Source organism: Laetiporus sulphureus (assembly GCF_001632365.1).
Source record: "Laetiporus sulphureus 93-53 unplaced genomic scaffold LAESUscaffold_3, whole genome shotgun sequence".
In the NCBI taxonomy this organism is placed as follows: Eukaryota; Fungi; Basidiomycota; class Agaricomycetes; order Polyporales; family Laetiporaceae; genus Laetiporus; species Laetiporus sulphureus.
The window spans coordinates 672844-699433 of record NW_024468512.1 but is presented as its reverse complement, the minus strand read 5'-3'; the positions used below and the strand labels follow the sequence as shown (position 1 = coordinate 699433).

Genomic DNA, 26590 nt, shown 5'->3' with positions numbered 1-26590 from the left:
ATTATTTCGCTGAATCTATACTTTCCATATACGCTACATATACAGTTGTATCCGTATCTCATCATCAAATATAATATCGCGCTCATATGTGCCATATTGTTGAAGGGATGGGGGCCGCGCATCAGATGGACCTTGCAAGAACTTGAACTCAGCAGCCGGCACAGATAGCTGAACGCATGTGCTATCGTGAGCACGGCGGAGACTCACTCGCCTCGCTACGCCTTCTCTAACACGATCACGTGGCCGCGACGGTCCAGCCACTCTGTTTTATCCGGCGCCTATATCTTACCATCCGACAGCCACCAAACAACTCGGTACGTATGAGCAAGCCCATCGTTCTATGGCATCCACAAGCAATCCTAAGCTCAGACGACGCATGTACCACCATCCTCAAGTATGCTCTACCAACCACGTCTTCCGCTGCCGCCCCATATCATTCTGCCTTCACGGCTGGTCGGCCACTTTCCTATGTCCCTCCGCTCACCTACTTCTGCATACAGAAGGTGCTTGACTTCCCAGATCAGGTACATGCTCTTGGTCGTGCTCGACTAAGTTATCGAGCGGCTGGTTCCCCGGATGTATACGATCCTCTGCGTGCACTGATACCTGAATACCGCGACAACAAGTCCTTCGATCTGACAAGGGTTGACCCGCGCCTATGGTCTCTCATTGTTCAGCTTTATTATGGTGTCCCGGACGCGTTCCGTCATTATGTTCTTCCGCTATCGGACGAACACCTACCTTTGCTACAGCGCATCCCGTCTACCCCAGAGTTCGCATTGCTCACCGTGCTCGAGCTACCATGTTGTGCAGAACTGACAGATGACAACGTCATTGAGCTCAAAGCGCTGCATGGCCTGTGCGCATTTGACGCAAGTGGGACAGCGCTCAGCGCCTGGGGCATCAAGAGGCTATCTAAGACTTTGACCTTTGCTGAAGACGAAGAGCAAGGCGATGATTCTTCTGCTACTGCGCGGAGAGGTCCATGGGGTCTACGAATCCTCGGCCTCAGACACTGCATGAGTATCAAGAGTGACGTCTTCGACTGTCTCACCAACTTCCCCTTGCTCTGCGTAGTAGGTACGTCGTCTACATCTCCGCTCATTCCGTTCATTGCATCTGGATTCAATTCATAGATCTCAGGGGCACACGTTGCGTACAAAATAATCCCGGTCCCTTTCGTCCAAGCAAGGAATCTATTCTATTTAACACCGCCTCTATGGCAGAAGCTCTCGACCAGCTTGCACAACTACATTCACCTAGCTCTCTGTTCTCGAATCCACATCCATATTTCCTTCTGATCGACTCGCTGTATCATCATGCTACCCCGTTCACGATGAGAGGGTCGTTGGAGTCATCGGAAACAACCGAGCTGCAGCTCCTATCGCGAGGGCGAAAGGACGTTTTCTTGCCATATCAGCCTCGCCCACCTTCCCCGGATATTTTTAGAGGTATTAGTGATGAAGGTGATGACTTTGACGATGACGCGAGGGACACGTCCGATAATGATGATGATTCGAGCGCAGAAAACAGTCCTGCTAGTGTCTCTGGGGAAGAGGACGGAACGGACGATGAATTTGGTGATGATGAGTCGCAAAGCGAGGATGGATATGGGCTTACTTTCTCCGACGATGACATTGACTCTGCCGAGGAGAATTTCGCTGCGGGGCAAGAAGCATACCTGCATGCTCAACGTCAAGCGGCGCTGCGATTCTACGAAAACCCTTCGGCCGCAAGGACAGCGCCGTCCGAGCGGATGCCATCCCTATCATCGATGCTTCCACGGGTGGACTCGAGTGCTGTGCCGGCGGGATCCCGAAGTCATGCTGCGCAGGAGGCAGCTGCGGACCCATTCATGCTTGCACGTCCACCACCACCGTGGAGTTCGCTCCCCAAGTCACTCGCCGAATGGAAGGCGAGGATACGAGAATCGCAGGAGCGTCCGAGCAAGAGAGCTCGTGTGGGAGATCGGCTGGTAGATGGAAACGCCGTGCGTTCGGATGGAGCGCGGAACCACGCACGAGTCGAGCAGAACGTGCGGAAGATGCAGGCAGCAGTTCGAGCGCGCAAAGCTGCTGCTGCACGTATTCAGGAGGAAAAAAGCGGTGCGAGCGGGCAGAAGGTACCCTCTGCCAATCCATTCCTTCGAAAAAAGCAAACTGCGCGAAGCACCCGCCGGGAAGGCCGGGATTGTGTACTCCCACGCGAATCAGTGAAAGACGCCGCCATCATTTCCAGCGATAACACTGGCCGCACAAATAAGCCCCTGCAGCCGATCTCGCAGCTAAAGGTGCCAACAATTCCTGCTGAGTGCAGACCGCGTTCAAGAGACAAAACTACCGCGCCAAAGCTGTCCAAGAGACGGAGTAGCATCCAGACGACATTACCAGCGTTGATCAAGGCCCGCAGCACAGAGACATTGCAAGTGAAATCACCAAAGCCAGACGAGGACCATTCGAATATTGACAAGGTGAAAATCAGGCCGGGTGATAAGGGTGGGAAGGCGGCGAGCAAGGGTCATGTCACGGATGGGCGTTTCGACTGGAGACGATGGAGTGATGTAGGTGTTCGTCGACCTCGTTAGCGTTTATGTACTCCAGAATTCATATAAGTTTATCCACAAAGGCAATGGTGGATGCATACGAGCGCTTAAAATAATTCCCCTGTGACATCAGTTCACGTGGGACGCGGCTGTGAGTCTTAGAGATCTTCTTGAGCTCAACGACCCTGCACAACTCAATGACATTCATACGATCCACCTTCGCCATTCCGAAATCATGTCCGACACTCAGGTCGCGTTCCATGTCGTCTCTCCCTCGCCCGTATCGCTTCCACGTCGGTGCTAACTGGGCAGGCAAACCCCCAGAGCCACAGACCCGCCGCTTCAAGACGAAGCCATTTCCACCAGAGAGCGAAATAGGCCATTGGAGAGACGAGATAATGTCCAAGTATCATTCATCGACTGGTACACATATTGGAGAGGATTTTTTTTATGTGCAGGATGTAAGCTCTCGATCTGTACCCTACGTTCCTCACTACCCTTACATGCCGCTTATAGATGCGCAACGAGTCGGTGGGTGCCGTCGCAGTCTTGTGGTCCCGTTGAGTCCTGACGCGTCTCGCACGCTGGGTCCGGTCGTTGTGGATTATGAAGGGGATATCCTTTGGCGTCGCGGACGGTGTTGGCGGTTGGGTCGACTCCGGTGTGGATCCCTCTCTCTTCTCGCAAGCCCTCATGTACCACGCGCATCGATATTCAAAAAATGCATGGGCCGGTGAGCCAGAGACGGACCCAACGCAGGACTACGAAGAGCGCGAGCAGGTCGAGGGCTGGGAGATGACGCCCGCAGAGTGCCTTGAGTTGGCGTACGGTGCCGTCCTGAGAGAGCGATACGTGCAGGCGGGTGAGTATCGCGCTGACTTGACGATACTGCGGGCTGACGGAAAGGCGGGACTCCGTGTCCGGTGTTGCGCAGGATCGAGTACGGCGTGCCTGCTCACTCTCAACGCATCGTCAGGTATTCTTCGGGCAGCAAAGTAGGTCTCACCGCCCTGCGCCCTCAGATTCTCTGACAGAATCCATCGTAGTCTGGGAGACAGCGGATTCGCAATATTTCGCTCGTCTTCAGTGATACACCAGCAGCCTGTACAACAGCACTTCTTCAACTGTCCAAAGTTCGTTCACTCACCTCCGTGCTCCTCGTCCACCATCTGATGAAACCCTTACTCAGGCAACTCTCCAAGCTGCCAACGTCCATTCCGCGGTTTTCTCGTGCTTGCGTCGATTCACCAAGAGACGCCGACATCTATGAGACAAAGCTTCGCGATGGAGATCTCATCATCGCATATGTACGTCAGCTCACATATCCTCAATGAAATATTGTTGAAAGGAATATCATACATTGGCTAGACGGATGGACTGTCAGACAATGTTTTCCCGGCAGAAATTATCAAAATATGCTCCCTAATTTCACGGCGGTTCAACATAGGGCCAAAAGCATCACAACCGCGACATACAGATGGTGATGAGCCAGAAGGGGAGCAGGTGGTAAAAGAGGTAATGCTGTTCTCGACGTACGTAGAACCTGTAATGAGCTAACTGCGCGTGCCCTCTACCAGAGTTCTGAGGATCAACTCGTCCAAACGGTGGCGGAACGTCTCGTCGACTATGCACGAGGTTGTATGGCGAACAAGACCAGGGTTAGTCCGTTCGAGAGAGCGGCGGCGAGGGAAGGCATGTATTTCCGTGGAGGGGTAAGTGCCGTCACACGTTGTCCAGCGAGTCGAGCTAATGCACTTTTTCTCGTTCCGTAGAAAGTCGACGAGTGAGTGTTTCGCTCAAAGTGTCTAGGTCATGGCTGAAGCAAGAGTCGTCGTGCAGCGTCACGGTGATCGTCGCATTGGTGCGCGAGACGCTCTGATCGTTCATACTAATAATCCTTTCTTTATCACGCTCCTCCCCATTTTCATTTACCCGTGAGCCGGATCTCATTTTCGGACCTCCGGTAACATTCACTACAGCCTAGGATGATAGACGTATTATACCCGCCGGTAGCAATACCTCCGGACATCAACATAGCCGGTATCCGCACACATGGACTATGGCTCCTAGAATAACCAATAGCTAACGGTACTTTACACGTAGATCGCATTGCGCCGCGCATATAGCAGTAATATACAGGTTGTCGGCCGTTGATGCATACACCTTGATCACAGTAGTTGCTTCACACTGTGCGGAAGCCTCCCTTCGCCCTTTCGATGACCGGTAGGAGCCGACTCTCCGAAATCCTTTTCCCTATGCACGTCGCTGACGTCGACACCCACAACGGCCGATGGAGCAGCGCCACCTACAATCGGCGCTCAATGAAACTCTCGATAACACCGGCCGGTGTGAGCGGGTATTCCTTCAGCACCACTTCGTCGTCCACGATGAACGTATTGGGTTGCACGAAGATCTTACGCGGCTGCACGTTGTGAAAAGACTGAGTTAGACATGCTGAAGTACTTGACGAAACCTCATCCACCCACCAATTTCTTCTTGAGCACCAAGTCCCGTATCTCACCGTCCCATCCAGGCAGCGGTGTCGTGAGCTCAGTGTAGTACGCACGAGCGCCTGGACCATCCGCGGCGCTCTTGCGCACCTGCAGTTCTACGAGAAGCTTTCCGGCCACCTCACGGCCCTGCGTGAGCACCTTCTGCTTGTCGACCTGCAGACCCGCGTATCATCATGTAGCCGTGGCGAGACCGCCCACGAGAAGCGCACTCACCCGGATGTAGAGATTCTCGAGCACACCGTTCGCGTCCCGAACCTCTTCCAAGTAAGCGATGCCAGATTTCATGAGGAACTGGGTAATTCCGAGCCTGCACGTGTCGTCGCGAGAACATTATGAAGCTGATTGGCTACTTCTGAGCGGAAGGAGGCTTACCGAGCTTGCATGTGTGCCTGTCCATGCTTCTTGGTAGCAGGGTCGTAGTACTCCAGGGCACGAAGGCCAGCTCGTGCCATCAGGAGGAAAGTGATGTATTGGACATCTTCGACATCCTTTTGATCGACGTACTGCACGCAGTGGTCTCGTCAGATGGCGTGCGCCCCCAAAAGAAGTCTGCCTTACGCTAAAGATCTTCAGGATATCCGCGTTGCTGACGACTGCGCCAAGGCAGAATGAGCGACGAGTACAGGATGATCTATGCGGCACTGACGATATAGAGCGACAGTTTCGGCCCGACACTCTTCCATCGAAGAGGAGACTTCTCCGAGAACCGAACCAGGTGTTTGGCCGGGCTTGTACCAAGACGTGCTGTGTGAAAGAACAGGTTGAAAATCACGTTCACCCTTCACTTCTTTGGACCGATGTTCTGACCATTACATTGTTACTTACATTGGCTTTCCGGTCAGAGGGTTGATGACCTGGATGGTGCAAAAATAAGTCTATCTGGCCAGAACAGCGGAGGGATGACGAGCGCACCTTCGTCGGATCGAAGTTCTTCGTGCCGTCGGCGTTCTCCTGGAAGAGCTTGCCGGAGCCGTGGCCAAGCAACTCATGATTGGCAACTTGCAGCTCGAATGCACGTGAATCCCACGCATTGTAGAGGTCGACGTCATCCGGATGGATGAAGGTAAGCTCTTCGTCTGGAGGGGACAAGAGAACGATTGATTAACCGAGTTGTCATCATCGGTAATCTTGCAATCGCAGTGACACATACTCGGAGCTTTGGCCGCGAGGATATTCTTATTGTATGGCGATGATTAATATCAACCGCGACGAAACGGAGGTAGCATAGCTTACGGCGAGCGACACGTTCTTGAACCCGACTGACTCCCGAATTTCGTAGTAATTCTGCGCATATCTTCTAGCAACCGTTCAGGCAGATATCATGATCAACTCACGGGGATCTGGGACATGACAGTCAACTTCAGCGCAGAAGCAGATGAAGAACACCACGTACATTGATACCAGCAGGAATGCCTAGCGAATCCAAATCAGCATCACATTACATACTCGCAAGCGCCCTATTTTACCTCCTGTCGCAAATGTAACAATCTCCAGTGCAGTGAAATCCGGCTTCCGGAACTGATCCACCTCGAAATCTTTGCCCCACGGCAGCACTTCGAGCAGGACCGGCGCGCTCGCGACGAGCTTGTCGTATTTTGCACTCAAAGTTTTGTTGACGATGGCCGTGAAACCTAAAACAATCGAATTCAGACTCAAGGGTCAGACAGCGACAAGTGAATATGAGAAGGCGTATACGGACCTTCCCATTCAGCACGACCGCCGTAGGGATCGACATAGGTTTCAATGAAACCGATATAGCTCTCAACCACGGGACCGATGTCCTTGACCCATTCGGTAGAGCCCTTCTTGTGAGCGTCAATCGAGCCTGTCTCAAAGCTGCCCATCCAATCACGAGGTTAGTGGCTTGCACGCGTGGGTACTGCCTGACATCGGCACGTACGATTCAATATAATAGTCGACCATGGCAGCTTGACGGTCGTTTGCGACATATTTCTTGGCCTATACAAGGCCAGATCACTACCTGCACAGGTAGGTGTGATCTGTCGCCGTACCTCTCTGAGTGCATCCACCGCTTTTTGTAAAGGCTCTGCAAAGTCACCATACTCAACCGTGAGCTTATCACCTTGATTGAGGATTTCAATCTCATGGATCGCAGGGGGCTGTGGCTTCGCTGATGCGACAAGCAGGGCGAAACTGTCTGGGCCATCTTTCCTCACGCTGAAAAGGTATACTCATCAGCATCACTGTATCGCGACATAAGAGGCTGGAAAGCAGACCGTGTATTTAGGACATCGACACCGATCTTCTCAGCGCCCGCTTGTACAGCAGCAACCTCAGCGTCGAGGATGGGGTTTCCAAGATAATAGTTCGATATGTGGCCGAGGCGACGCTTGCCGATGAAATTGCTCGACTCAGGTACCAACTGATAGATGTGCTCCTTGAGCTTTTGGCATTTAATGTGCGTCAATGTATGGCATCATCAGGCATATTGTGGACCATACCTCTTTCCAGAGCTTCAATGCCTCGGTAGCGTTGGTAGATTTCTCGACAACGGCAGCGAAACTGGCCTCTGAAATACGTGGAATGAATTTGGTGAAGCCAAAAGACTTGTAGTTCACGAGGTTGCTCAAGACCTGCGCCGGGGCCTCATTGAACGACGATCTTCGAGAGAGGGTGAAGTCTGTCAATGCTTACTTGGCTTGTATACTGCATCAAGTCCTCCCACTCCTCGTCCGTCGAGCCTGACTGCTTCTTCAATCGATCAAGGTCTCCCAACTTCCCATCATTGCTGAATATCAAAATCAATAGGTCGTACAACTTCTGGGCCTGCGGGGTCCATTGGCCTTGAATGATGCGTGCGCCGGCCCAGGACGCTTCTCCAACATAGTGCGCATACTTCTTCTCTTTCGGACTACACCAATCGGCTGATCATCGGCCGTAGATCATACGGTGATCAACGTGGGCTGCTCACGTCAACTGCGCGAACGATTTTGCGACCTGCAGGCTGCACAGCGGAGAAGCACGATCCGCGAAGAAGCGTTCGGACGCGACGTTGGACATTGCTCTCGATGAGTGATTAGGCTTCAAGATTGTTCGACGAGGTGAAGACGCGAATGGGCGCAGACGAGCGGCGGACCAAAGAGGACCTCGCATGGGCGTGGCGGACGCGGGGCAGCGTGCTCGAGGAAGCAATGGCAAATGCCGCGTGGAGATCTCCGATCGCATCTCGATCGCGATAACGATGTTCGCTGCACCTACTTAGCGGTGGCCGGAGTCGATTATTGAAGAGGCACTAACTAATAATACATTGTACAAGCCAAGTAAATAATTCATATATCACCGGACACAGCACAAGTGATGTTCATAATCCGCACTACTTGCCATTCTCCGTCTCCTTGCGAACAACGTCGCGAACGCGTACATAATTTGCCCACAAAGCTTTCCACTCCGTCTCCAACGTACCTTCCCCGGCTTTGCCAATCCCTCCCGCTTTGTCCGCAGCGACACCGGCCCAGCCCAATGCCCGTTCGTAGCATTCCAAGGCCTTTTCTGTAGCCCCTTTCGCACGCGACTTCTCCACGAGAATACCCATCAGATTCCAAGCTTCAGCCGCTGTACGCCTGGAATCACGAAGGAGACTCCCCGCCGGTCGGGACATAGTGCGTGACTTGGCGTAAGCCGGGACTAACGGGGCTTCAGACGATGGTGGGTGAGGAATCTGAGATTCAGGGGCATCAGGGTGGATTGGAGGAAGACCGGTCAATACCAATGCTACTCGCTCAGCCGACTCAGCAGCCCGAGAGAGCCATTGGACAGAAACTGCAGGCTGCTCTTTGAGGGCGTACAGAACCTCAGCCAAATGAATGGATATCAACGACGAACGGTGCAGGATGAACAAGGCGTGCAATGCGTGTGGGGGTGTCGTGGACTCAAATGACTCCGGCTGCTTGACAGACCGCAATAGAGCAAGAGAAGCCTCCTCGACCGCCCTGGCCTGTCGTAGCTGACCCGACGTCGCATAGTGTGCGGACAGAGACACTAGATTCGAGATAAGTGTGCGTTGAGCGAGAGGAGCTGACGGCACAGATGCCGGTACAGCAGGTGGCACACTTGCGAGGACAGTGGAGCCTTGTGCCAGCTGGATAGAACGCGCCCACCAGGCCAATGCATCCTCCGGGTCGCCAAGGCGGTGGTTCAGGTCTCCCAACTTCAGAGCGATACGAGCCGAGTCGATTCCCTTGCCCGGAAGCCCTGCCCACACCCGCTCATACTCGGACCTAGCCTCGAACAACGCGTCCTTTGTACCCATGCGCTCCATCACATTAGCATGCCGAGCAATGAGCTCGGTGATGGTATCCGGTCGGAGGTTGCCAGACTGGCTCTTCTGCGATGCAGTATGAATCGCAATGTTGAGGAAGTCTTGCGCAAACTCCAGGCGAGCCTCGACGGCACGCATTCCCTCCCCTGAGCGTACACGGCCGCTATACGCCTTCGAACCGACGACACTAGGGGCAGAGCCGGTCCCCCAATTCTGCGCAATCCACGCGCTGCGGACAGCCATCCTGCCCTTCGTTCCCAACCCAGGATCTGTCCCGCCTGTAGCCCCGCCTGTCCATCTGTCCGCTTCACGATCCCACTCCCACTTCCGGACTTCTTCGTCAGTCTCCGGTGCAAGCTCGACTTGTTCCACCCACAAATGAGCCGCCATTAGCGCAGTGACCGCGGTCGCTCCAATGCCAACAACGCCAATAAGAGAGAACTTGAGTAGCCGCCTGAAAGTATCTAGCGCGAAAGCAGTGTCCCTGATGAAACTATTCTGTATGAAATTAGTGGACGGTCCATTTTGGGGGCCTGTTTGCGGGGATACAGGTTCAAGGTTTCCATTCGATTCAAACCGACAGAGTGCAGGATGTCGCCGACGGACGGTGAAGCGGCGGAGGACTAGAAGAGCTGCTCTGTGAGGATGTCTCGCCAACATAGTCGATGGGCGAGGCGCGTGACAGGAGCACGCAGTGACCGAGGACGTGTGGCCCCGCGTCACACTCATTCGGCGACGCGTTTGGGTCACGCTTTGACCTGATGCCGTAAGGCTGCCGGAACTAGACCAAGCTGGAAATTTCTTCCTATCCGTTTGCACGCCACGCTATACAATTGTATCAATCTAGCTCTGAGTAGCCCACTTAGCAACCGCCGCGGCAACACATCCAGCCAGAATGAAGTTCCACATTGACGACTTGCCCGTTCGTACACCGTCGGTCGTGCCCACATGGAGTTCTCTGACACGTCTGCAGGTGGTTTTCCCTTATGACAGAATATACCCAGGTGTGTCGGACAGCACTAGACCATTCTGCCTAAGTTCATGGCTGAAACATAGAACAATATTCCTATATGTGTGACCTTAAGCGTACCCTTGATGCAGCCGTGAGTATTTGTACGTCTAATACAACACTCTGCTCATTGCCCATCTCATTTCAGGGCCATTGCGTGCTCGAGATGCCTTCAGGTACTGGCAAGACCGTCTCCCTCTTGTCGTTGATCGTTTCATACCAGCAAGTACATTGCAATGTCACTAGGACATCCAAGTCCATATCTGACATCCCATAGTTCTATCCCACAAAGCGGAAGCTCATCTACTGTTCACGGACGGTCCCGGAGATTGAGAAGGCTCTAGAGGAGCTGAAGAGACTGATGGAATACCGATTATCGTGTGCTGAGACCGATGAGCAAAGAGAAAAGGAGCGGAATTTCTATGGTATCGGCTTGACGAGCCGCAAGAACCTATGCATACACCCCGAGGTAGGTCACATACAAGGTCACCCGCCACGAACGAGGACAGAAATAGAGCTTCAGACTCTGGCCTTGAGCATTTGTCTCGACCAAGCCCCATGATGGCTCGAAATCGGATCTCAAACTTATCGTTTCACAGGTCTCAAAAGAGAAGAAGGGCAGGGTTGTGGATGCACGCTGCCGTGATCTCACCAACTCAGCCGTCTGTGAGAAGGGCCGTCAGAACCCCGGATCTGTCGAGCTGTGTGAATGGCACGAGGTTTGTTACCCAATGATTTGTATCTCGGCTGGTCTGTTCGGCTCACGAGGGGAATAGAACCTGGGGAAACTCGAACCTGGGAATTTGATACCGCCCGGCATTTGGACCCTCGCTGACGTTTTGCAATATGGGCATGAACATAGGACATGCCCTTACTTTACTGTTCGAAGAATGGTGAGTGGCCTGAACAAATATCCGGGGTCGTGCTGATTGTGCGTAATAGATGCCGTTTGTCGACGTGATCATTTATTCGTTTCATTACCTGCTCGATCCTAAAGTTGCGGAGCAAGTCTCGAAGGAAATGTCCAAGGACTCCATCGTGGTATTTGACGAAGCTCACAATATAGGTATTTGAAATTGGCGATGGCCCATAGGCTCTGTCAGTGACCTGAAATATCATAGACAACGTCTGCATCGAGTCACTGAGCATTGATTTGACAAGACCGATGCTTGATTCTGCTGTAAGAAGCGTTGGCAGATTGGGAGAGAAGATTGAAGAGTAGGCTCGCAAGCTTACTCAGATATGTGTCTGCTCATGGTCTTTGACCTAGGATCAAGAAGACGGATGCTTCGAAACTGCAAGATGAGTATGCAAGACTCGTGGAGGGTCTGCAGGAAGCCTCCAGCGATGAGGATACCTTTATGTCCAACCCAGGCAAGCAGCGCGCTCCTCGGGATGTGCGAACATCAGACCTTAGGCGACTTCCATTCCATAGTCTTACCCGAAGACCTTCTCAAGGAGGCTGTTCCTGGAAACATACGGAAGGCTGAGCATTTCGTGGCATTCTTAAAGCGCTTCGTAGAATATTTGAAGGTTAGTCTCTTGGCGCCATCGGTGATATTACCTAAACTGCGACCATGTCGGTAGACGCGGATGCGTGTTCTTCACGTTGTTGCGGAAACACCCTTATCGTTCTTGCAGCACCTCAAGGATATTACGTACATCGAACGTAGGCCGTTACGGTGAGCGCCATGCCGGGCGGCCGGCTAGTCAGTCTCATTTTGAATGCGGCAGGTTCTGCGCCGAGCGACTGCAATCATTAATCAGAACCTTGGAGTTGAGCAGATTGGACGAATATTCTGCTTTACAGAAAGTGGCATCTTTTGCGACTCTAGTCGCGACGTATGAAAAAGGTAACCTTGGCGGTTCTCGACAACTGTCCACCCGTGATCGATAGACGTTTCTAGGGTTTCTCCTCATCCTCGAGCCTTTCGAGACCGACAATTCTACCGTGCCAAATCCCATATTCCACCTAACGTAAGCGTGTTCTTTGAGCCTGCGGCAATATAATTTAAATCAATTTTCAGATGCCTTGATCCTGCCATAGCGATCAAGCCAGTCTTCGAAAGATTTAGTTCAGTCGTGATAACGTCCGGAACGATCTCGCCCTTGGACATGTACCCAAAAATGTTGCAATTCACTCCTGTCGTTCAAGAATCGTATCAAATGACCCTCACACGAAATTCATTCTTGCCATTGGTATCAGCCTATTTGATTACATCTATTATCGATTACTTGAATATAATCTAGGTCATCACGCGGGGCAGCGACCAGGTGGCCATCAGTTCTCGCTTTGAAGTCAGGAACGACCCGGCTGTTGTCCGCAACTTCGGGAGCATTCTCATAGAATATAGTAAGATCGTACCAGACGGTATAGTCGCCTTCTTCCCGAGCTATCTCTACATGGAGTCAATTGTCGCAGCGTGGAATGACATGGTCAGCTGAACCTGTAGCAATTGCTTCTGAACTCATGGCTGACAACGTTGCTGATGCCGTCAGGGTATTTTAAACGAAGTGTGGAAACACAAACTGATATTTGTGGAGACGCCAGACGCCAATGAGACGAGTATCGCGCTCGAAAATTATCGGAAGGTATGCCAGTTTGATGTGTTCTTGAGCTTCGTTATCTGACATTTCGGTATGTCGTGAAGGCATGTGATAATGGTAGAGGAGCTGTCCTACTCTCTGTTGCCCGTGGCAAGGTTTCTGAAGGCATTGACTTTGATCATAACTATGGAAGAGCTGTCATCATGTTTGGGTGCGTGTCTGTCCTCAAGGTCGTTGACGTCAAAAGCTCACTAGCTTCTAGGGTTCCGTATCAGTATACCGAGAGCCGGATCCTCAAGGCACGCCTGGAGTATCTGAGAGATGCATATCGCATCCGAGAGTCCGAGTTCCTTGGCTTCGATGCAATGCGCACCGCTGCACAGTGTGTGGGACGTGTTCTGCGAGGGAAGACTGATTGGGGCCTCATGGTGTTCGCGGATAAGGTCAGCCCTCAGACTATCGACCGGAATAATCCAGCTGCTGACTGCGTGCCTCCCTTTGTCAAAGCGGTTCGCACGTGCGGATAAGCGTGCCAAGTTACCGCGTTGGATTAATCAATACATTACCGAGACTGCGTCAAACCTCTCCACGGATATGGCGCTGACTCTGTCCAAGCTCTTCATGCGCACGATTTCGCAGAATCCAAACGAGAATCAGACAGGGATATCATTGTGGACCCTCGAAGATATCGAGAAGGCTCAAGCTAAACAGAAAGAGCTCGCTCACAAGGCAGAGGAATATCGCGACGAAACTGTGAATGAAGACGATGAGTATGGGGACGGAGGGTTGGACGACCAGGTCCTCGGAGAGATTGATCTTGATGTATAGTATATGTTATGTACAATTTGTATTCGCTTTAACTCGCAGTAAAACGCTACGAGTCTTTAGGGCAGCGGGGACATTTGCCTGGAACCTGTGGATGAAAGGATCAGCATGAATGAACCAACGGCCTACGCTCAGCGCGTCAACTAGCCTCATGTGTGACGATGCGCTCTGGTTGCCTACGAAAAATATAAGCGTATTGCCTCGAATTGCTTAGCTTGACGCACGTATAATAGCGTCTGCAACGGCAGACTGTCCCCGGCCCTCCGCAGGTGGCGGGATGTGCGCTACTGATGCGACAATTTGGAGAGTTGCAATCGATGTAGGTGTCTCCGGTGAAAGTCAAATGACCGCATTGTGTTGACTTGTAGAACCTCAGTTGTCGGTGACACATCTGCGAGCTTAATCGTTCATCAGACGGACTTCTGGCCGGAAGCAGAACGACTTACATTGGGCGCTATGATGGTCGGCGGAGGTAGGAGGTCGGGGGGATTGCGTTCGACAACGTTGATCGAAGTCCACGGCGACTGTGATCGAGGCGATGGCCCGGCGAATGAAATGAGCTTGCCTTGCCTTGGCTAGCAGGAATATATGTCTTTATAGTCCGACATGGACTCCCGACCCGAGGGCGCGTGCGGTTGCTTTTAAGGTCCAGAAGGAATGCTACATATTTTGCCAGCTCCAAGACGGACCGAAATTCGATACGGTATTACGGAGCAGACTCAGCCTTTTCTGCGGCAGACTCCTCAACGGCTGGTGAGACAAATCTAATCGAACCATGAGGTGCATGCGCTAGGGATCCCAACAGAATCAGAAAAGGACGCCAGCCGATGCCCACGAACAGAACAATCCCCGTGCCCTCATCTTGCCAAGCACGTGGAAGCAAACAGCGCCGGAATCAGAATACGGTCTCTTGAAATTGGGCGTCAAATGCCGTCCAATCTCGGGGACAGATGTCCAAGTTCCATTCATACCTCAGTTGAAATCTTGCGCGAGATGGTCGCTCATGCTAGTGTTTGAGTTTCCATATCATTAAAACCTCGCGCTAGTACCCTCATGGACACCAATGATCACCCTCCGTGCTCACTAAATGGTCATAAGGCCTCTCTCATGCGGACGGCAGCGTGCATCAAGCCGTTTAGACTCTACTGAGTCTACTCAGGGAAGCACCCCTCGCGTTTGCATCTCATTCGCTGTGATGCAATGATGGTAGCGCTACGTAAATCAAACTAAAAAGCACGCGGCCTTCCCATATTTCGTATCGGTACTACATGCGCACAAACTATCACCACATGAAGTTACCATCGCCATCGCAAGATTCCGACACGCTTGAGAATCTTCGTCGCGTTCACTCCTTGTCAGAGCCATATGTACATTCAAGCACCGACCAGTAGAACGGCTTCCATGCTTGCCCGCTTCGTACCACTGATGGCGTTATCAGGTGAGCGCGCTGTACCTCGAGTTGACTCGCGGTATCTGTCCAACCACCAAAGAAGGCTTCTCGCATGAAGCAACATCTGAGCGATTCCGAACAGAATGTACAGTCCTGTTGGCTTACAGAGCTTTCTGGTCTCTCAGATCTCACGAGCTCACCGTATCCGCTTGTACAGCAGGTGCAGACGACGTGTTGCTACAGAAAGAAGTTGAAATATGGTACGGAAGCCTCACTCACCCTTCGCGTGGAGCACAACGGTCATGACCGGTTCCTGGCCTAATCGCGGAGACGTGCAGCATCGTGTCATCTCAGAAACGAAGATTCGCAGATCTCGTGGATTGCCGCATTGGACGCAGCAGTCATGAACTCTTCGCAGGCTGCTTCTTGCTCCGCATAACGTGCGCTGGCCAGTTGGCAGTCCCAGCGCATACTACATCGCGTCAAACTTTCTAGTCTTGAGGCTATTGTCTGAGTCATGATCGGCAGTGCACGCAACCCAGTCATGTCGGGCAAGCGATAGGTTATCATGAGCGTTTCTCAGTGAGTAACACCCTGCTCTTTATGTGCATCATCGCAGTCCGCATTGCCGCGTACGTTGCCTGTCGGACGCCTGAGCGTAGCCCGAGTAGCTCCACGCTCGCATTGTTGCTTCGCGTTCAATATACACCCGGCTCGTCAAGCGAGGGAGTGATACGGTCCCAATCTCGCTCCAATGCCCTCGTGAACGTTTCTATTTGGTGCAAGTACATGTGCGACTGCGCATTGCAGGTGCGTATGCAGTCATGCCCCATTTACCACAATATGATGCAAGGCGCGGTCTGCTAGAAGCATGTCTAAGCGAGAAACCGGTGTTCCCAACGGGGATTGAGCGCTGAGCTCCCGTTGGAATATCTTGGAATGCGGGAATATCTGCCGGCATTCGGCTCTGGCTATCTCGGCCTTCGTCAGCTGGGCGTTCCCCCTACGACATGCTTGTAGGTTAAATTATGCCCGATATGGAGCGTGTAACAAGTACAAAGCAAAATGTACGGAAATAGAGCCTCCTAGTATTACGGAAAGTACATGCATACATGCATGCTATGAGCTAGACTCGTCCGACATTCGTGAGAGGTCCTCTTGGATGACTTCCTTGATATTCCGTATTGGTTCTCCTTTGACGACCTTCTTCACTTCTTCGGCATCTAGTGTCTCATGTTCCATGAGCGCCGAAGCCAGCTGGCATGGGCGCAGATGAGATGAAACGGAGCAGATCACGTCAGTGCCCTGACGGCTGACATGCCGAGGAAGCTCACCCTGTGCAGCTCTTCCTCTTTCGACTTCAAGAGACTTGTAACTCGTGATTCGCCCGCTATCAGCAGACTGCGAGTTCACAGAGGGAACAATGTCAGTCAATAACATATACACTCCCATGGGCTGCTTAGGCATCCGCCGAGCGAACCATTGGTTCCACGCGAGGTGATCAAGCCTCCGAGAATTGGTAGACGAAGGTTAGACTTACTTGCGTACTTCCCCTTCTATTTCGTCGCTCTTGCTAGGACTGATCGGATCTTCGCGATCACTATAGTATACCGGACCAATTTTATCAGAGAAACCCCAGTTCTATAGCCGGATTATGGCACGATGGATCACCAGATAACGTCAATAAAGGTTCGCTGTAGCTGGCAAACGCAAGTGCTGACCTTCACCATCGCCCGAGCGGTGCGAGTGGCCTGCTTCAGATCCGAAGATGCTCCGCTAGTAACGTTTTCGGGTCCGTAGACTGCAACAAGCAGACATGAGGTGGATACTGTTATCAGCTGATCTGCACCGTCGAAACTGAGGGCACGTACCCAGCTCCTCAGCGACGCGCCCACCCATACAGACATCGATCTGCGCCAAGTACTCCTTTAGAGAGACCGAATATCTATCATCCTCCGGCAATTGGCTTGTCTGCCGGCCGAGGGTCAATATCACATCGAGGAGGGGAGATCTGCGAATGGACATACCACACCCAATGCATGACCACGTGGTACACAGGTAACCTTATGCAGAGGCATAGCACCCTGAGTGTACAATGCCACAAGGGCGTGGCCACCCTGACGAAAGATGACAGTTAGATGATTACGCCGTACACAGCAGTGGAAATCATGGCAGCAAACCTCGTGGTATGCAGTCATCTTTTTGACATCTTCACTAATGTATGCGGTCCTTCGCTCAGTTCCCATGATGATGCGATCCTATCGACCATGATGAGCATCTTCGCAGGAGGATATATGTTCAGTGTGTGTACCTTGGCCCACTCGAAATGCTTCAAACCCACGGCTTTGGCGCCCTCCCGTGATGCTTGTACTGCAGCCTGACTAGTCCATGTTGTCAGCACTTGTGAACATTTGATCTAGCTCCAGTAGAAGACCAATATGTCTTGTAGAGTATCGTGACCACGTACTTTACCATGTTTTGCAAGTCTGCGCCAGAGAATCCAGCCGTGCCTCGGGCCAAAATCATTGGATCAACACCTTTTCGTCATGAAGCGGTTAGACACTGGACTTAGGGAGCGCCTTACAACGTACCGGGTTCCGTAACCACGTCCTTCATATGGTGTTTCAAAATCTGAACACGTCCACGCACATCTGGCAGAGGGACGGCGATATGCCTATCGAAACGTCCAGGTCGAACAAGTGCACTACAAATATCGGAGTTGGCCTCAAGGGTAAGCAAAATTTAGAGAAACAAACTGACGGGTCAAGGCTATCAGGAAAGTTCGTGGCAGCAATCACGATGACGCCTTCATTTGGCAGGAATCCATCCATTTCCACCAGGAGCTGGTTCAACGTCTGCTTCAAGTAGTGTTGATCGCGGTTCGAGCGTTTGCCTCCTATCGCGTCGAGCTCATCAATGAAGATGATCGCCGGTTGTCGTTTCCGTGCAGCAGCGAAGAGGTCGCGCACTCGTTTGGCACCGACGCCGACGAACATCTCGTCGAACTCAGAGCTGATCTCAGACAGCGTTAGGACGTTTCCGAATAACACATAGTATCACGCACCCTGAGGCAAAGAGGAATGGAACACCCGCCTCTCCAGCAACTGCTCTAGCAAGCATGGTCTTACCCGTTCCAGGAGGACCAGTAAGAAGGATGCCCTTGGGCAGTTTGCCACCCAGTGTCGCGAAAGAGGTCGGATCCTTCAAGAACTCGACCACCTCTTGCAGTTCCTATGATGCATTGATCAGATCAAGAGCTGGCTTTACAGCGAGCACGTTGACTAACCTCTTTCGCTTCATCCACACCATGAACGTCGCTGAACCTGTACGTCTTTCCTGGTGCGGGCTCGAACTCGGCTTGGCGAGGTCCAGCTTTCATCAAGCCGGAGTTCTCAAGAAGAACGGCAAGCATGACGAGAATGACTGCGAACAATTAGCATGAAACTTGACTAGAGTGATTAAAGGCTTACAGAAACCAGAGAGTGCCGTAAGTACCAAGAATCTAACAAGTCGCGGGATCCAGGAGCCCTTTGCTGTCAAATGCACGAATTAGCATATGTCACGGTATCGGTTTAAGAAATGCTGTAAATCATATCAAGATTGAAACGGATATAGTCGGATAGTAGCCCAACAGACAGCAAGCTACCCGATTTCTAGAAGGGACATCGTGAGGATGCCATTATGCTCCACATGGTGAACATCATCGGCCATGAGAGAATGCCCTAGTTTTCCATGAATCTCGAGCAGTCTGCATTCTCAGCAGAGACGCGGGCGAGTAATGGCAGCCAGTGAGAATGGAAAGAACTCTACAAACTGTGCACAATTCAATGAGAACTATTCTGACGGACCACGGAGACCGTTCAAGACATTCTCACAAGCTGAAAGCACCGTACCAAACAGGCACCATGACGGTCCCGACAATATAGCGTGGACATGAAAGGTGCTCGCGAAGGAGCAAGAAGCATGTGAAGAAGTATGATACTCACGCTCGCTGATCGTCACCGCAATAGGGTTCCCAGGAACGCCCATCCCACTAGTAAGTGCAGCTGCGAGCTTCGCAACGTCCATGTTTAAGGGCGCATGGCGTGTTGCAGGAGCTAGTCCTGAAAGCACAGCTTGTGCAACCTGCTTACTGGAAGTGGGGGTGGGCGCGGCAGATTCAGCAGTTGGTGTCGAAGAAGACGGGGCCGACGAGGGTTCAAAAGCAGAATTTGGTGTTTCGGCAGCCAGAGACGATGTACCAGAGGATGCAGAGGAGGTAGCAGGAGAAGCAGCTCCAGCAGCGGCAAGCAGAGAATCGCGTCGACGAACCGCAGCATCGACAGATGAGCCAAGACCATTCTTCAATAAAGCCGTGAGATATAGCTGAAAGGCGATATCTGAGCGTATCGTTGGGTTTGACGGATCCTGGAGTCAGCATGGTGAGAAGAGATTGTTAACGGCGGCGACAAAGGCAGGCTCACGAATTCGCACATCCGCTCCCATCGTGCGATGACCACATCATATCCCGGCTTCACGCCTGTCCCAACCAGCGCCTCATACAATTCAACTTGTTTCTGGACATCATTCGAACTGGCATTTGCATCGGCCTCCATTGCGGCAACCTGCGCTACGACCGCAGGAGGTGGTGTAGGCGAGGGCTTACGTGAGAAGATGGAGGAGAGAGAGAACGGCCGAACATAATGTACTATGAAGGGGGGAGTCCGAGGAGAAAATCCTACGAAGCGCAAAACTGTTGAGGTGGATGCTGCAAGCGTAAGGGAGCGAGCATGCAATAGTGGATGTAGTAATGGCGGTCTTGTACACCGCAACTGAGCGCGGAGTGCACCCCCCAACTGTTGGCCAAGAACATGTCAAAAGTACGATCCTGTATCCAGGCTGAAACGAACCCACCAACGACGACAAACTCATCTGCCACCCCGGGATCGTAGTCGTTGAGCAGAAAGCTGGACAAGCGGCGGAACGTCGGCTCTAACGTGTGCACGTGCTTTGGCGTCACGCCGAGCAGCGACGCAAACGGCGGCCGCCTTCGACGGCGAGCGCGCGACGAGCGAAAGGCCTGCGATGCCTTTGCCAATAATGGATCAACTCTGGGTTGCCTAGTATGACAAAAATTTGTTCGCAAGGCCTCAAACACGGTCGACGCGATGATCGCTCGAGCGCTCACCGATGGATGTGCCGGTGGCCCCTACATGTGCCTGTTCTTGCGTGTGAGTCGACGCTTTCTTGTTTGGCTGGTCCAGTTGCTGCTTGTTCGTCATCCTGGACAAGTGCATCAACCTTCTGCAGTGTGCTAAACAACGTGCTTCACGATCCGTGATGAACTCAACGCTGAGAAGTCAATCGCATGTGACGTAGATCCCGACGTCGCACGAACTCCACTGAACACCAGTCTACTCTGTACATCCTTGTTGTCTCTCCTTCCCACTTATTTATTTGCAGATGAGTGACTTGACGAGGATTGCACCACCGAGTCATCTTAGCGAAGCTCAGCGCCGGGCAGTCTTCGAAAAAGTCTTCCGTCATTTGGCGGCATACCGCAATACATCGGAACTATACGCTGTAGCAGAGTACAGCCTTTCGACACTCCCTGACGACGAGAAGGAGGACATCAGACGATTGTTCGTCATCCAAGTGACCCAATGGGGACAGGACTTATTGAAACACATATGGATGGCTTGCAGTGAGCCAGGCGAAGGTCAGTGCGGTTTCAAAGTCCATTGCTTGCATGGCCCCCATGTCATAGATTCCATTAGGCGCCCCTCCAATTCTGGGTCCGTTATGTGATACCTCTCTCGTTGGTCTCCCCCCCATGCTTGTGGGTCCCGAGGTTGCACAGGTGCTCACGACGGCACTGTTTCTCGATATAATATCGCGCAAGACATATTCTGCTCGTACACGCTGCTTCCTATCTTCCTTCGCTCCGCTAGATGAAGCAGCGATTGCAGCCGTCCTCAAAGACCCAAAGCACGCTGTGCAGGAAGCTGAAAAGAAGATGAAGAGTGCCAAGAAAGAAGCCTCCGAACAGTCGAAGACATTACGCAATATCGGGATTGGACTCGGAGCAGTAGCTGGCGGTGTTCTTATAGGAGTATCGGGCGGACTCGCGGCGCCTTTAGTCGGTGCTGCCGTTTCGACAGTACTCGGCTGGCTTGGAGTGGGAGGCACAGCGGCTGGTTTGCTTGCAAGCGGATTGGCCAGCTCATCTGCCGTCTGCGGTGCGCTATTCGGTGCATATGGATCGAAGAAGACTGCGGAAACGGTGGGACGGTATCTGAGGGAAGTCAACGATTTGGCCGTTGTGCCCGTCCGTCAACCTTGCAGCACCCTAGCTGTTAGATTGTGTGTAAGCGGATGGCTAGATTCTCCGGAGGATGTCGTAGCTCCTTGGACCGTCTTTGATGGTGACGACACGTTTGCACTACAGTGGGTGCGCAAGCCACTCGATCCAAACTGAAAGACGACGTTCATTTTCTTTCATCGTGTCAGGAAGTAGATGCTCTGGAGAACCTTTCAAATGCATTCAATGATCTCATCAAGGCGCAAGCCATGTACTACGTAAAAGCGGAAATCGTAAAGCGGACCGTCTTTGCCGCGCTGTTCGCCGCGCTCTCGCCAACCGCCTGGTTGCAAGTCACTCGCATTATCGGTGTGTTCTTTGCAGATAGTTTAAGCGCAGCTTAGTAACTTAGCGTGAGCAGACAATCCATGGATGACTGCTAAGTCTCTCGCAACCAAAGCAGGGAAGGTGCTGGGAAAGCTTCTAGCCGAACGCGTGTTGGGCAACCGCGCTGTGACCCTCGTTGGCTATTCTCTCGGCTCGATGGTCATATTTGAGGCACTACAATTCTTGGCTACTCTCCCGCCTTCCCAGACCTGCCATCTCATACAAGATGTCTACCTGTTCGGTGCTCCAGTATCTTCCGATGAAGTGTCGTGGACGGCTGTGCGGCGAGTTGTTGCGGGCCGACTCGTTAACGGCTACAGTTCCAACGACTATATCCTTGCCGTCCTCTCGAGGGTATCAAATATGAGCTGGGGAGTGGCTGGTCTAGTTCCAGTTAGCGTCAAGGGCGTAGAGAACGTGAGTTGTGCAAGCGTTGACGGCCACCTCAAATGGAGAAGCATGGTTGGGCAGTGCTTGCAGTCCTGCAGTGCGCCAGGAATTGTGGGGCGAGAAGTTCAGAAGCAAATAGATGAGAGGGACAAGAAGGCGGAGGCAGACATGGATCTGTGTGACCTGAATGTACAGGAAATCCTAAGGGAAGAGCCCGCTGCGTAGTTGATTGGATCCTGATCAGTTCAATTTGTCCCTACTTTCTATAGGCATTAGGGCGAGCATAATCTCATGGCAGATGGATGGGGTTGGGAAAACTTTCACTGATCCAATATACAACAAGAATACATGTGAGATCGAGCGTATAGAAAGAAAGAGTAGAGTAAGAATGAATTATAGTCCAAAGGCATCAAATAGTCCATAAGTTCGTGGCCGGCGGCAATCATATATAGTAGCAGATGGTGCAGATCTGACGTGAAGTCCAATGCGTACATGGGAGGGGCGTTGTAAGCGTCATTAAGACCTGTACGTTTTGATGCTCCTCTTCTGCATCTGATTCCGCTCCTATCGTCTCTTACGCAACGAACCTAAATCGCCGAGATCTATTCCGGCGTCTTTGAGCAACTCCTGAGACTGAGATGAGCATCAAACACCCTGCGAGATGATTGCGCAGACAAACCTCGATTTCAGTACTACTGAGCGGGCAGGCGAAACTGAAACTACTGCTAATTGTCGGATTGACCGGGATATACAAAACTTTGACCCCGAGCTGAGAAGGATATGAGCATGAACCTAACGTGAACACGATATGGCACGCACATGCACAGTGTAGTCGACGGTGATATCCGACGTGGAAGACCCGAGGAGTCCACACTTTTGTGCGAGACTCACAAGGACATCCTCGGAATCCCCACTTGTGATGTTGTATTGCAAATTAAGGTCGAAGGTAAAATTCGTGTTTGCATGTGCATTGAACTTGACGTTCTTCTCTTCACCGCTCCCGACGGCAGTTTTATTGCCATCGAGAGGATAGTACAGCTGCATGGACAGCGGATTAGAGAAGTGCACGAAGACAAGTAGTTCATAGAACATACATCGAGTTGGAGATTTGTGAGGTCGACGGCGAAGTAGTTCGGATTGTTCACGCTGCGACAATCGTCAGGCATAGCGACATGGAGAATAACAAAATAGTCTACCTGATATTAATGTCCAACGGCACAATCAATGCATCGCTCGCAATTGTGATCTGTGCCAGTATTAGTATCATACGACCTCTGCTAGTAAATGGACATACCCCACTGGTGTTGACAGTAGGATCGCCTATGGAGACACTGGGAGGCTCGATCCACTGGTACGATGGTACAATATAAGCTCAGTGATAAAACCGACTGCGCGTTGACCCACCAAAGCCAAGGACAACAGAATGCTCAGGATTATGAAGACGGCGATCATGACCGTGCAGCAGAGAAATCTGCCAAAGGAAGGCCAGAATCCACCTCTGCCCCAGAGATCGCTGTTGTAGTCGTTTCTCCACTTCCTCATGTTTCCTGACGTCCTGAGAGTAACAGCTGTGAAATGCACACTCAAAAATACTTCAATACGCACTTCGGGCCTGTGGGCCTGACCGGAATGGCATCATCAGCCTCAAATACGCCCTTGTCCCTCTCCTTAGCACCTCCAGACGGGTCATCAGGGTATCCTGCATTGTTGTATTCCCCCATATTGTGACCATCATTACCGTATCCTCCATTGTTGTAGCCATTATGGGATTGGTCGTAGGGATTGTAGTCATATTGAGCAGGTGGATATTGCTGATTACTCGTACGATACGCCATGACAACCAAGCTAGCAGCGGTGAAGGACGAGAGGAGGACTTGGAAGAAGGAAGCAATGTGGCGACCTGCGCCCGGTAAGCTGTAAGCTGCGGAGCACTCCTGTGAACAGCGCGTTGCGTTGCACTTGCGGGCGCAGCAGCCACTGCCTCAGCGCGGGGGAAGCGCCCGCCGCCACACTCCGAGGCGGACTTTAAACTCACGAGCGATCGGCGGATTTCAACAACAGCGGCCAGTGAACTCTGAGATCTTACTCAGGCAAGTGAGAACATTCGACACGACAGAAAGTGCAGCTACAAAAGCTATAGGGAACAACAACCGGCACGGATCTAAGATCCAGGAACAAATGGCATGCGCTGACCTCCAGGCATACCCACGGAGGGCGCACGAGATGACACTTTTGATACAGAGACTGGTGTTTGGTTGACATGGACATCGGCAGTCGAGACACCAGACAAGCCTTGCAAGCCGCCAGTTTGAGCCGGAGGTAAGAAACGCTGAGGCTGAAATCCGTGTTGCTGAGCGGGCTTCTGCAGTAATCTTCGGCTGGATGTAGAGGTATCTCCAGTCCGGGCAGGGGTGGGGGGGACGAAGCGGCGGAGGGAGCTGGCGTTTGTTGTCTTCGGTTGAGACGAGCCAGAACCAAGAAGGTGGAAGGAATCGCGTTGTTGCAGCCCATTCTTTTGTGATTGAGGCACAGGCGGTGGGGGCATCTGTTGTCGTTGATGGTCCCGCTGAGCAGTTCCCTTCAACGTGCCGAAGTCTTGGTTTATCATCTGAACTTGTACTTCGCGACGGGTGGCAAGAGGTGGCATCATGGATGGGTTTGGATAATCTTGAACCTGGCGTGCCTGCGCTTGCCGTGTGGGAGCCATCTGCGCATGTGAGAGTGTTGCGATAGGGCCTTCTCGGGTTTGGGGAGTTTGCGGAGGCATGTATGCGTATTGTCTAATTGAATAGATGAGTCAAGACATACAACGGTCCTGATTTGCGGGTCATCAAGCATCAACAAGGAGCGTACTGGGCAAAACGCCTAGACCCTGGTCGGTCTCTTTGCTGCCTGCCGCTCTGATCCTGGAATGCTTGCGACGGGTCATCGCTATGGGACGCACGACGCGATGTAAAGGTAGGCTGCTGGTGATCGGGCGGAAGAGTGAGTCGATCAGGTCCAACAGGAGTCACGATGGATCTTGGACTCGAGCTATTTCGAGCTCCATCTGGATGGCTGCTGCGATAAGTATCCCGAAGACTGTATTAGCTGTGGTAGAGCTCACTAGTGGCTGTCGAGCATCCGTCGCTTCCCGTTGTCGTTTCTGATATCTGAAGATGTTCCTTGCCCATATTCAGCATAACGTCGTATTTGCTCATTCTCTGCCTGTAGGTCCTCAACTGTTCTAAATATCGCACGATGAAGTAAGAACAGCAATGAGCATATACGGGTGGTACCTCTTCAGATTTTTGTATTCTCCCTTGAGACGCTCTAAAATCAATCGTTGGTGGCTATACTTCTTCTTATAATGTCGCACAAGCGAAGCGAGCGTATCCATCTGGAACTGTTGATATATCATTAATCACGAGCATTTTGAATGTTTTATAGTAAAGAGGCTTACTCTGGTGGAAAAAGCGATGCTATCCAGTGCAGAAGGTGCTGATCTGAACCAGTCCGACATGGGCAACTCCATCTGGTCAAAATGAAGCAGAGTTGAGGACGGCATTTCATAATCCGCGGCAACATACATCCTGTTGCAAAGGCATCAACTGAATGCCCCGCTCTTCACATTGAGCACAGCTCTGATCAGCATCTATGAGAAGCCAAGTCGACCAGTTAATAGCATGAGGGTGTTACATTCAACACTGCTTACTGAGATGGTTATTGCATATTACATGTCCGCATTCTGTAAGCCAGAATGGGACAGAAGGGGCCCCAGCCTCCGCAGCAAAGGGCAAATGACATCGGGAGCAGTTGACAAATTCCCAGAAGTCGAATTCCCGGGTTGACGTTGATGCATGGGACATCGCTATGGGCGTAGCGTTGGACGCAGAAGAGACAGTGAAGTCGTCAACAGTGTTTACAGTCGACAACAGTTGATGCACGTCGATTGTCGTGGATACCTCGAGGCTATTAGGTAGACGCGACCTGCGAGCATAAGACGTGACACCTCGCGTGACATAGCGCGTCTGTCACAACATGTCTCGCGCCGCGGTGAGGGCCACAGTGACACTGCCCGGGCACCGCCTACGGGCAAGCAATATATATATTCGACCCTAAGTTATCGATCCTTTGCCTTCTGCATCCACGGCAAGACCGCCTCGTCGAATTGCTGCACTGAATTTCGGTACATTCTCCACCTGTAGGTGAGTACGAGGACCAGCAAAGAATGCTCGCTTGAGACACTCAAGTTATCCACACTAGCCAGTCAAAGACATGAACCCACGCGCACAACGTGAACGGAAGACAATGGAGGCTATGCGACGCCAACTCATGGAGGATCCCCGGCGCAAAGATCTGGCAGGCTGGCATAATCAAACGCGCTCCTCTGATACGCCAAACTTAAGAGCAACATCGAGACTTGCTGATCAACGTGATACCCAGCCA

General features: G+C 52.0%; 11 protein-coding genes across 11 annotated transcripts; 4 read left to right on the top strand and 7 right to left on the bottom strand.

Annotated features, from left to right (window-relative positions):
• The first annotated feature begins 292 nt into the window (after window positions 1–292).
• On the top strand, window positions 293–2644 carry LAESUDRAFT_692112 (uncharacterized protein). The gene is made up of 2 exons (XM_040906113.1): window positions 293–1080; window positions 1137–2644. Exons 1-2 carry the CDS (start codon window positions 321–323, stop codon window positions 2582–2584), a joined length of 2208 nt encoding a protein of 735 aa, XP_040769098.1. The 5' UTR covers window positions 293–320; the 3' UTR covers window positions 2585–2644.
• Window positions 2645–2802: 158 nt separating this feature from the next.
• On the top strand, window positions 2803–4421 carry LAESUDRAFT_755014 (protein serine/threonine phosphatase 2C; the record flags this gene model as incomplete). Its single annotated transcript, XM_040911981.1, has 10 exons — window positions 2803–3003; window positions 3059–3073; window positions 3155–3404; window positions 3477–3537; window positions 3589–3675; window positions 3732–3849; window positions 3911–4057; window positions 4120–4254; window positions 4315–4325; window positions 4382–4421. 10 exons carry the CDS (start codon window positions 2803–2805, stop codon window positions 4419–4421), a joined length of 1065 nt encoding a protein of 354 aa, XP_040769097.1.
• Window positions 4422–4847: 426 nt separating this feature from the next.
• LAESUDRAFT_755013 (aflatoxin-detoxifizyme) lies at window positions 4848–8076 on the bottom strand (the record flags this gene model as incomplete). Its single annotated transcript, XM_040911980.1, has 20 exons — window positions 4848–4964; window positions 5029–5208; window positions 5269–5362; window positions 5428–5558; window positions 5614–5648; window positions 5702–5799; window positions 5881–5909; window positions 5968–6131; window positions 6206–6230; window positions 6289–6339; window positions 6390–6395; window positions 6449–6468; window positions 6522–6686; window positions 6755–6891; window positions 6956–7014; window positions 7068–7233; window positions 7293–7459; window positions 7518–7649; window positions 7711–7927; window positions 7988–8076. 20 exons carry the CDS (start codon window positions 8074–8076, stop codon window positions 4848–4850), a joined length of 2082 nt encoding a protein of 693 aa, XP_040769096.1.
• Window positions 8077–8259: 183 nt separating this feature from the next.
• On the bottom strand, window positions 8260–9999 carry LAESUDRAFT_720577 (uncharacterized protein). The gene has a single exon (XM_040907845.1). It carries the CDS (start codon window positions 9992–9994, stop codon window positions 8390–8392), a length of 1605 nt encoding a protein of 534 aa, XP_040769095.1. The 5' UTR covers window positions 9995–9999; the 3' UTR covers window positions 8260–8389.
• Window positions 10000–10099: 100 nt separating this feature from the next.
• LAESUDRAFT_671230 (DNA repair helicase) lies at window positions 10100–13805 on the top strand. Its single transcript, XM_040905456.1, has 20 exons — window positions 10100–10256; window positions 10308–10338; window positions 10391–10437; window positions 10492–10569; window positions 10621–10812; window positions 10943–11062; window positions 11120–11236; window positions 11286–11409; window positions 11465–11561; window positions 11614–11717; window positions 11779–11876; window positions 11931–12025; window positions 12078–12196; window positions 12251–12320; window positions 12371–12542; window positions 12594–12779; window positions 12843–12935; window positions 12995–13101; window positions 13153–13333; window positions 13398–13805. Exons 1-20 carry the CDS (start codon window positions 10230–10232, stop codon window positions 13716–13718), a joined length of 2379 nt encoding a protein of 792 aa, XP_040769094.1. The 5' UTR covers window positions 10100–10229; the 3' UTR covers window positions 13719–13805.
• LAESUDRAFT_671228 (uncharacterized protein) lies at window positions 13731–14504 on the bottom strand. The gene is made up of 3 exons (XM_040905455.1): window positions 14162–14504; window positions 13940–14113; window positions 13731–13891 (listed from the first exon to the last, which is right to left on the bottom strand). The coding sequence occupies exons 2-3, from the start codon at window positions 14104–14106 to the stop codon at window positions 13855–13857; spliced, it is 204 nt and encodes a 67-aa protein (XP_040769093.1). The 5' UTR covers window positions 14107–14113; window positions 14162–14504; the 3' UTR covers window positions 13731–13854.
• Window positions 14505–16224: 1720 nt separating this feature from the next.
• On the bottom strand, window positions 16225–19700 carry LAESUDRAFT_710876 (ATP-dependent metallopeptidase Hfl; the record flags this gene model as incomplete). The annotated part of the gene is made up of 17 exons (XM_040906801.1): window positions 16225–16362; window positions 16440–16506; window positions 16646–16746; window positions 16827–16906; window positions 16977–17076; window positions 17133–17222; window positions 17286–17363; window positions 17417–17486; window positions 17573–17642; window positions 17697–17809; window positions 17866–18117; window positions 18170–18336; window positions 18392–18528; window positions 18576–18638; window positions 19092–19208; window positions 19239–19512; window positions 19569–19700. 17 exons carry the CDS (start codon window positions 19698–19700, stop codon window positions 16225–16227), a joined length of 2049 nt encoding a protein of 682 aa, XP_040769092.1.
• Window positions 19701–20547: 847 nt separating this feature from the next.
• On the top strand, window positions 20548–22387 carry LAESUDRAFT_740874 (DUF726-domain-containing protein; the record flags this gene model as incomplete). Its single annotated transcript, XM_040911110.1, has 4 exons — window positions 20548–20803; window positions 20862–21535; window positions 21595–21754; window positions 21807–22387. 4 exons carry the CDS (start codon window positions 20548–20550, stop codon window positions 22385–22387), a joined length of 1671 nt encoding a protein of 556 aa, XP_040769091.1.
• A 269-nt stretch (window positions 22388–22656) lies between these two features.
• LAESUDRAFT_265741 (uncharacterized protein) lies at window positions 22657–24120 on the bottom strand. Its single transcript, XM_040901781.1, has 8 exons — window positions 23768–24120; window positions 23567–23717; window positions 23457–23510; window positions 23359–23408; window positions 23257–23308; window positions 22982–23200; window positions 22842–22931; window positions 22657–22789 (listed from the first exon to the last, which is right to left on the bottom strand). Exons 1-8 carry the CDS (start codon window positions 23995–23997, stop codon window positions 22727–22729), a joined length of 909 nt encoding a protein of 302 aa, XP_040769090.1. The 5' UTR covers window positions 23998–24120; the 3' UTR covers window positions 22657–22726.
• A 247-nt stretch (window positions 24121–24367) lies between these two features.
• LAESUDRAFT_809293 (uncharacterized protein) lies at window positions 24368–25063 on the bottom strand (the record flags this gene model as incomplete). The annotated part of the gene is made up of 2 exons (XM_040914130.1): window positions 25016–25063; window positions 24368–24942 (listed from the first exon to the last, which is right to left on the bottom strand). A coding segment is annotated over exon 2 (561 nt), but the record flags the coding sequence as incomplete, so codon positions are not given.
• Window positions 25000–26010, bottom strand: LAESUDRAFT_734218 (uncharacterized protein; the record flags this gene model as incomplete). The annotated part of the gene is made up of 6 exons (XM_040910491.1): window positions 25000–25222; window positions 25269–25388; window positions 25432–25547; window positions 25605–25676; window positions 25732–25796; window positions 25857–26010. 6 exons carry the CDS (start codon window positions 26008–26010, stop codon window positions 25000–25002), a joined length of 750 nt encoding a protein of 249 aa, XP_040769088.1.
• Between the last annotated feature and the right edge of the window lie 580 nt (window positions 26011–26590).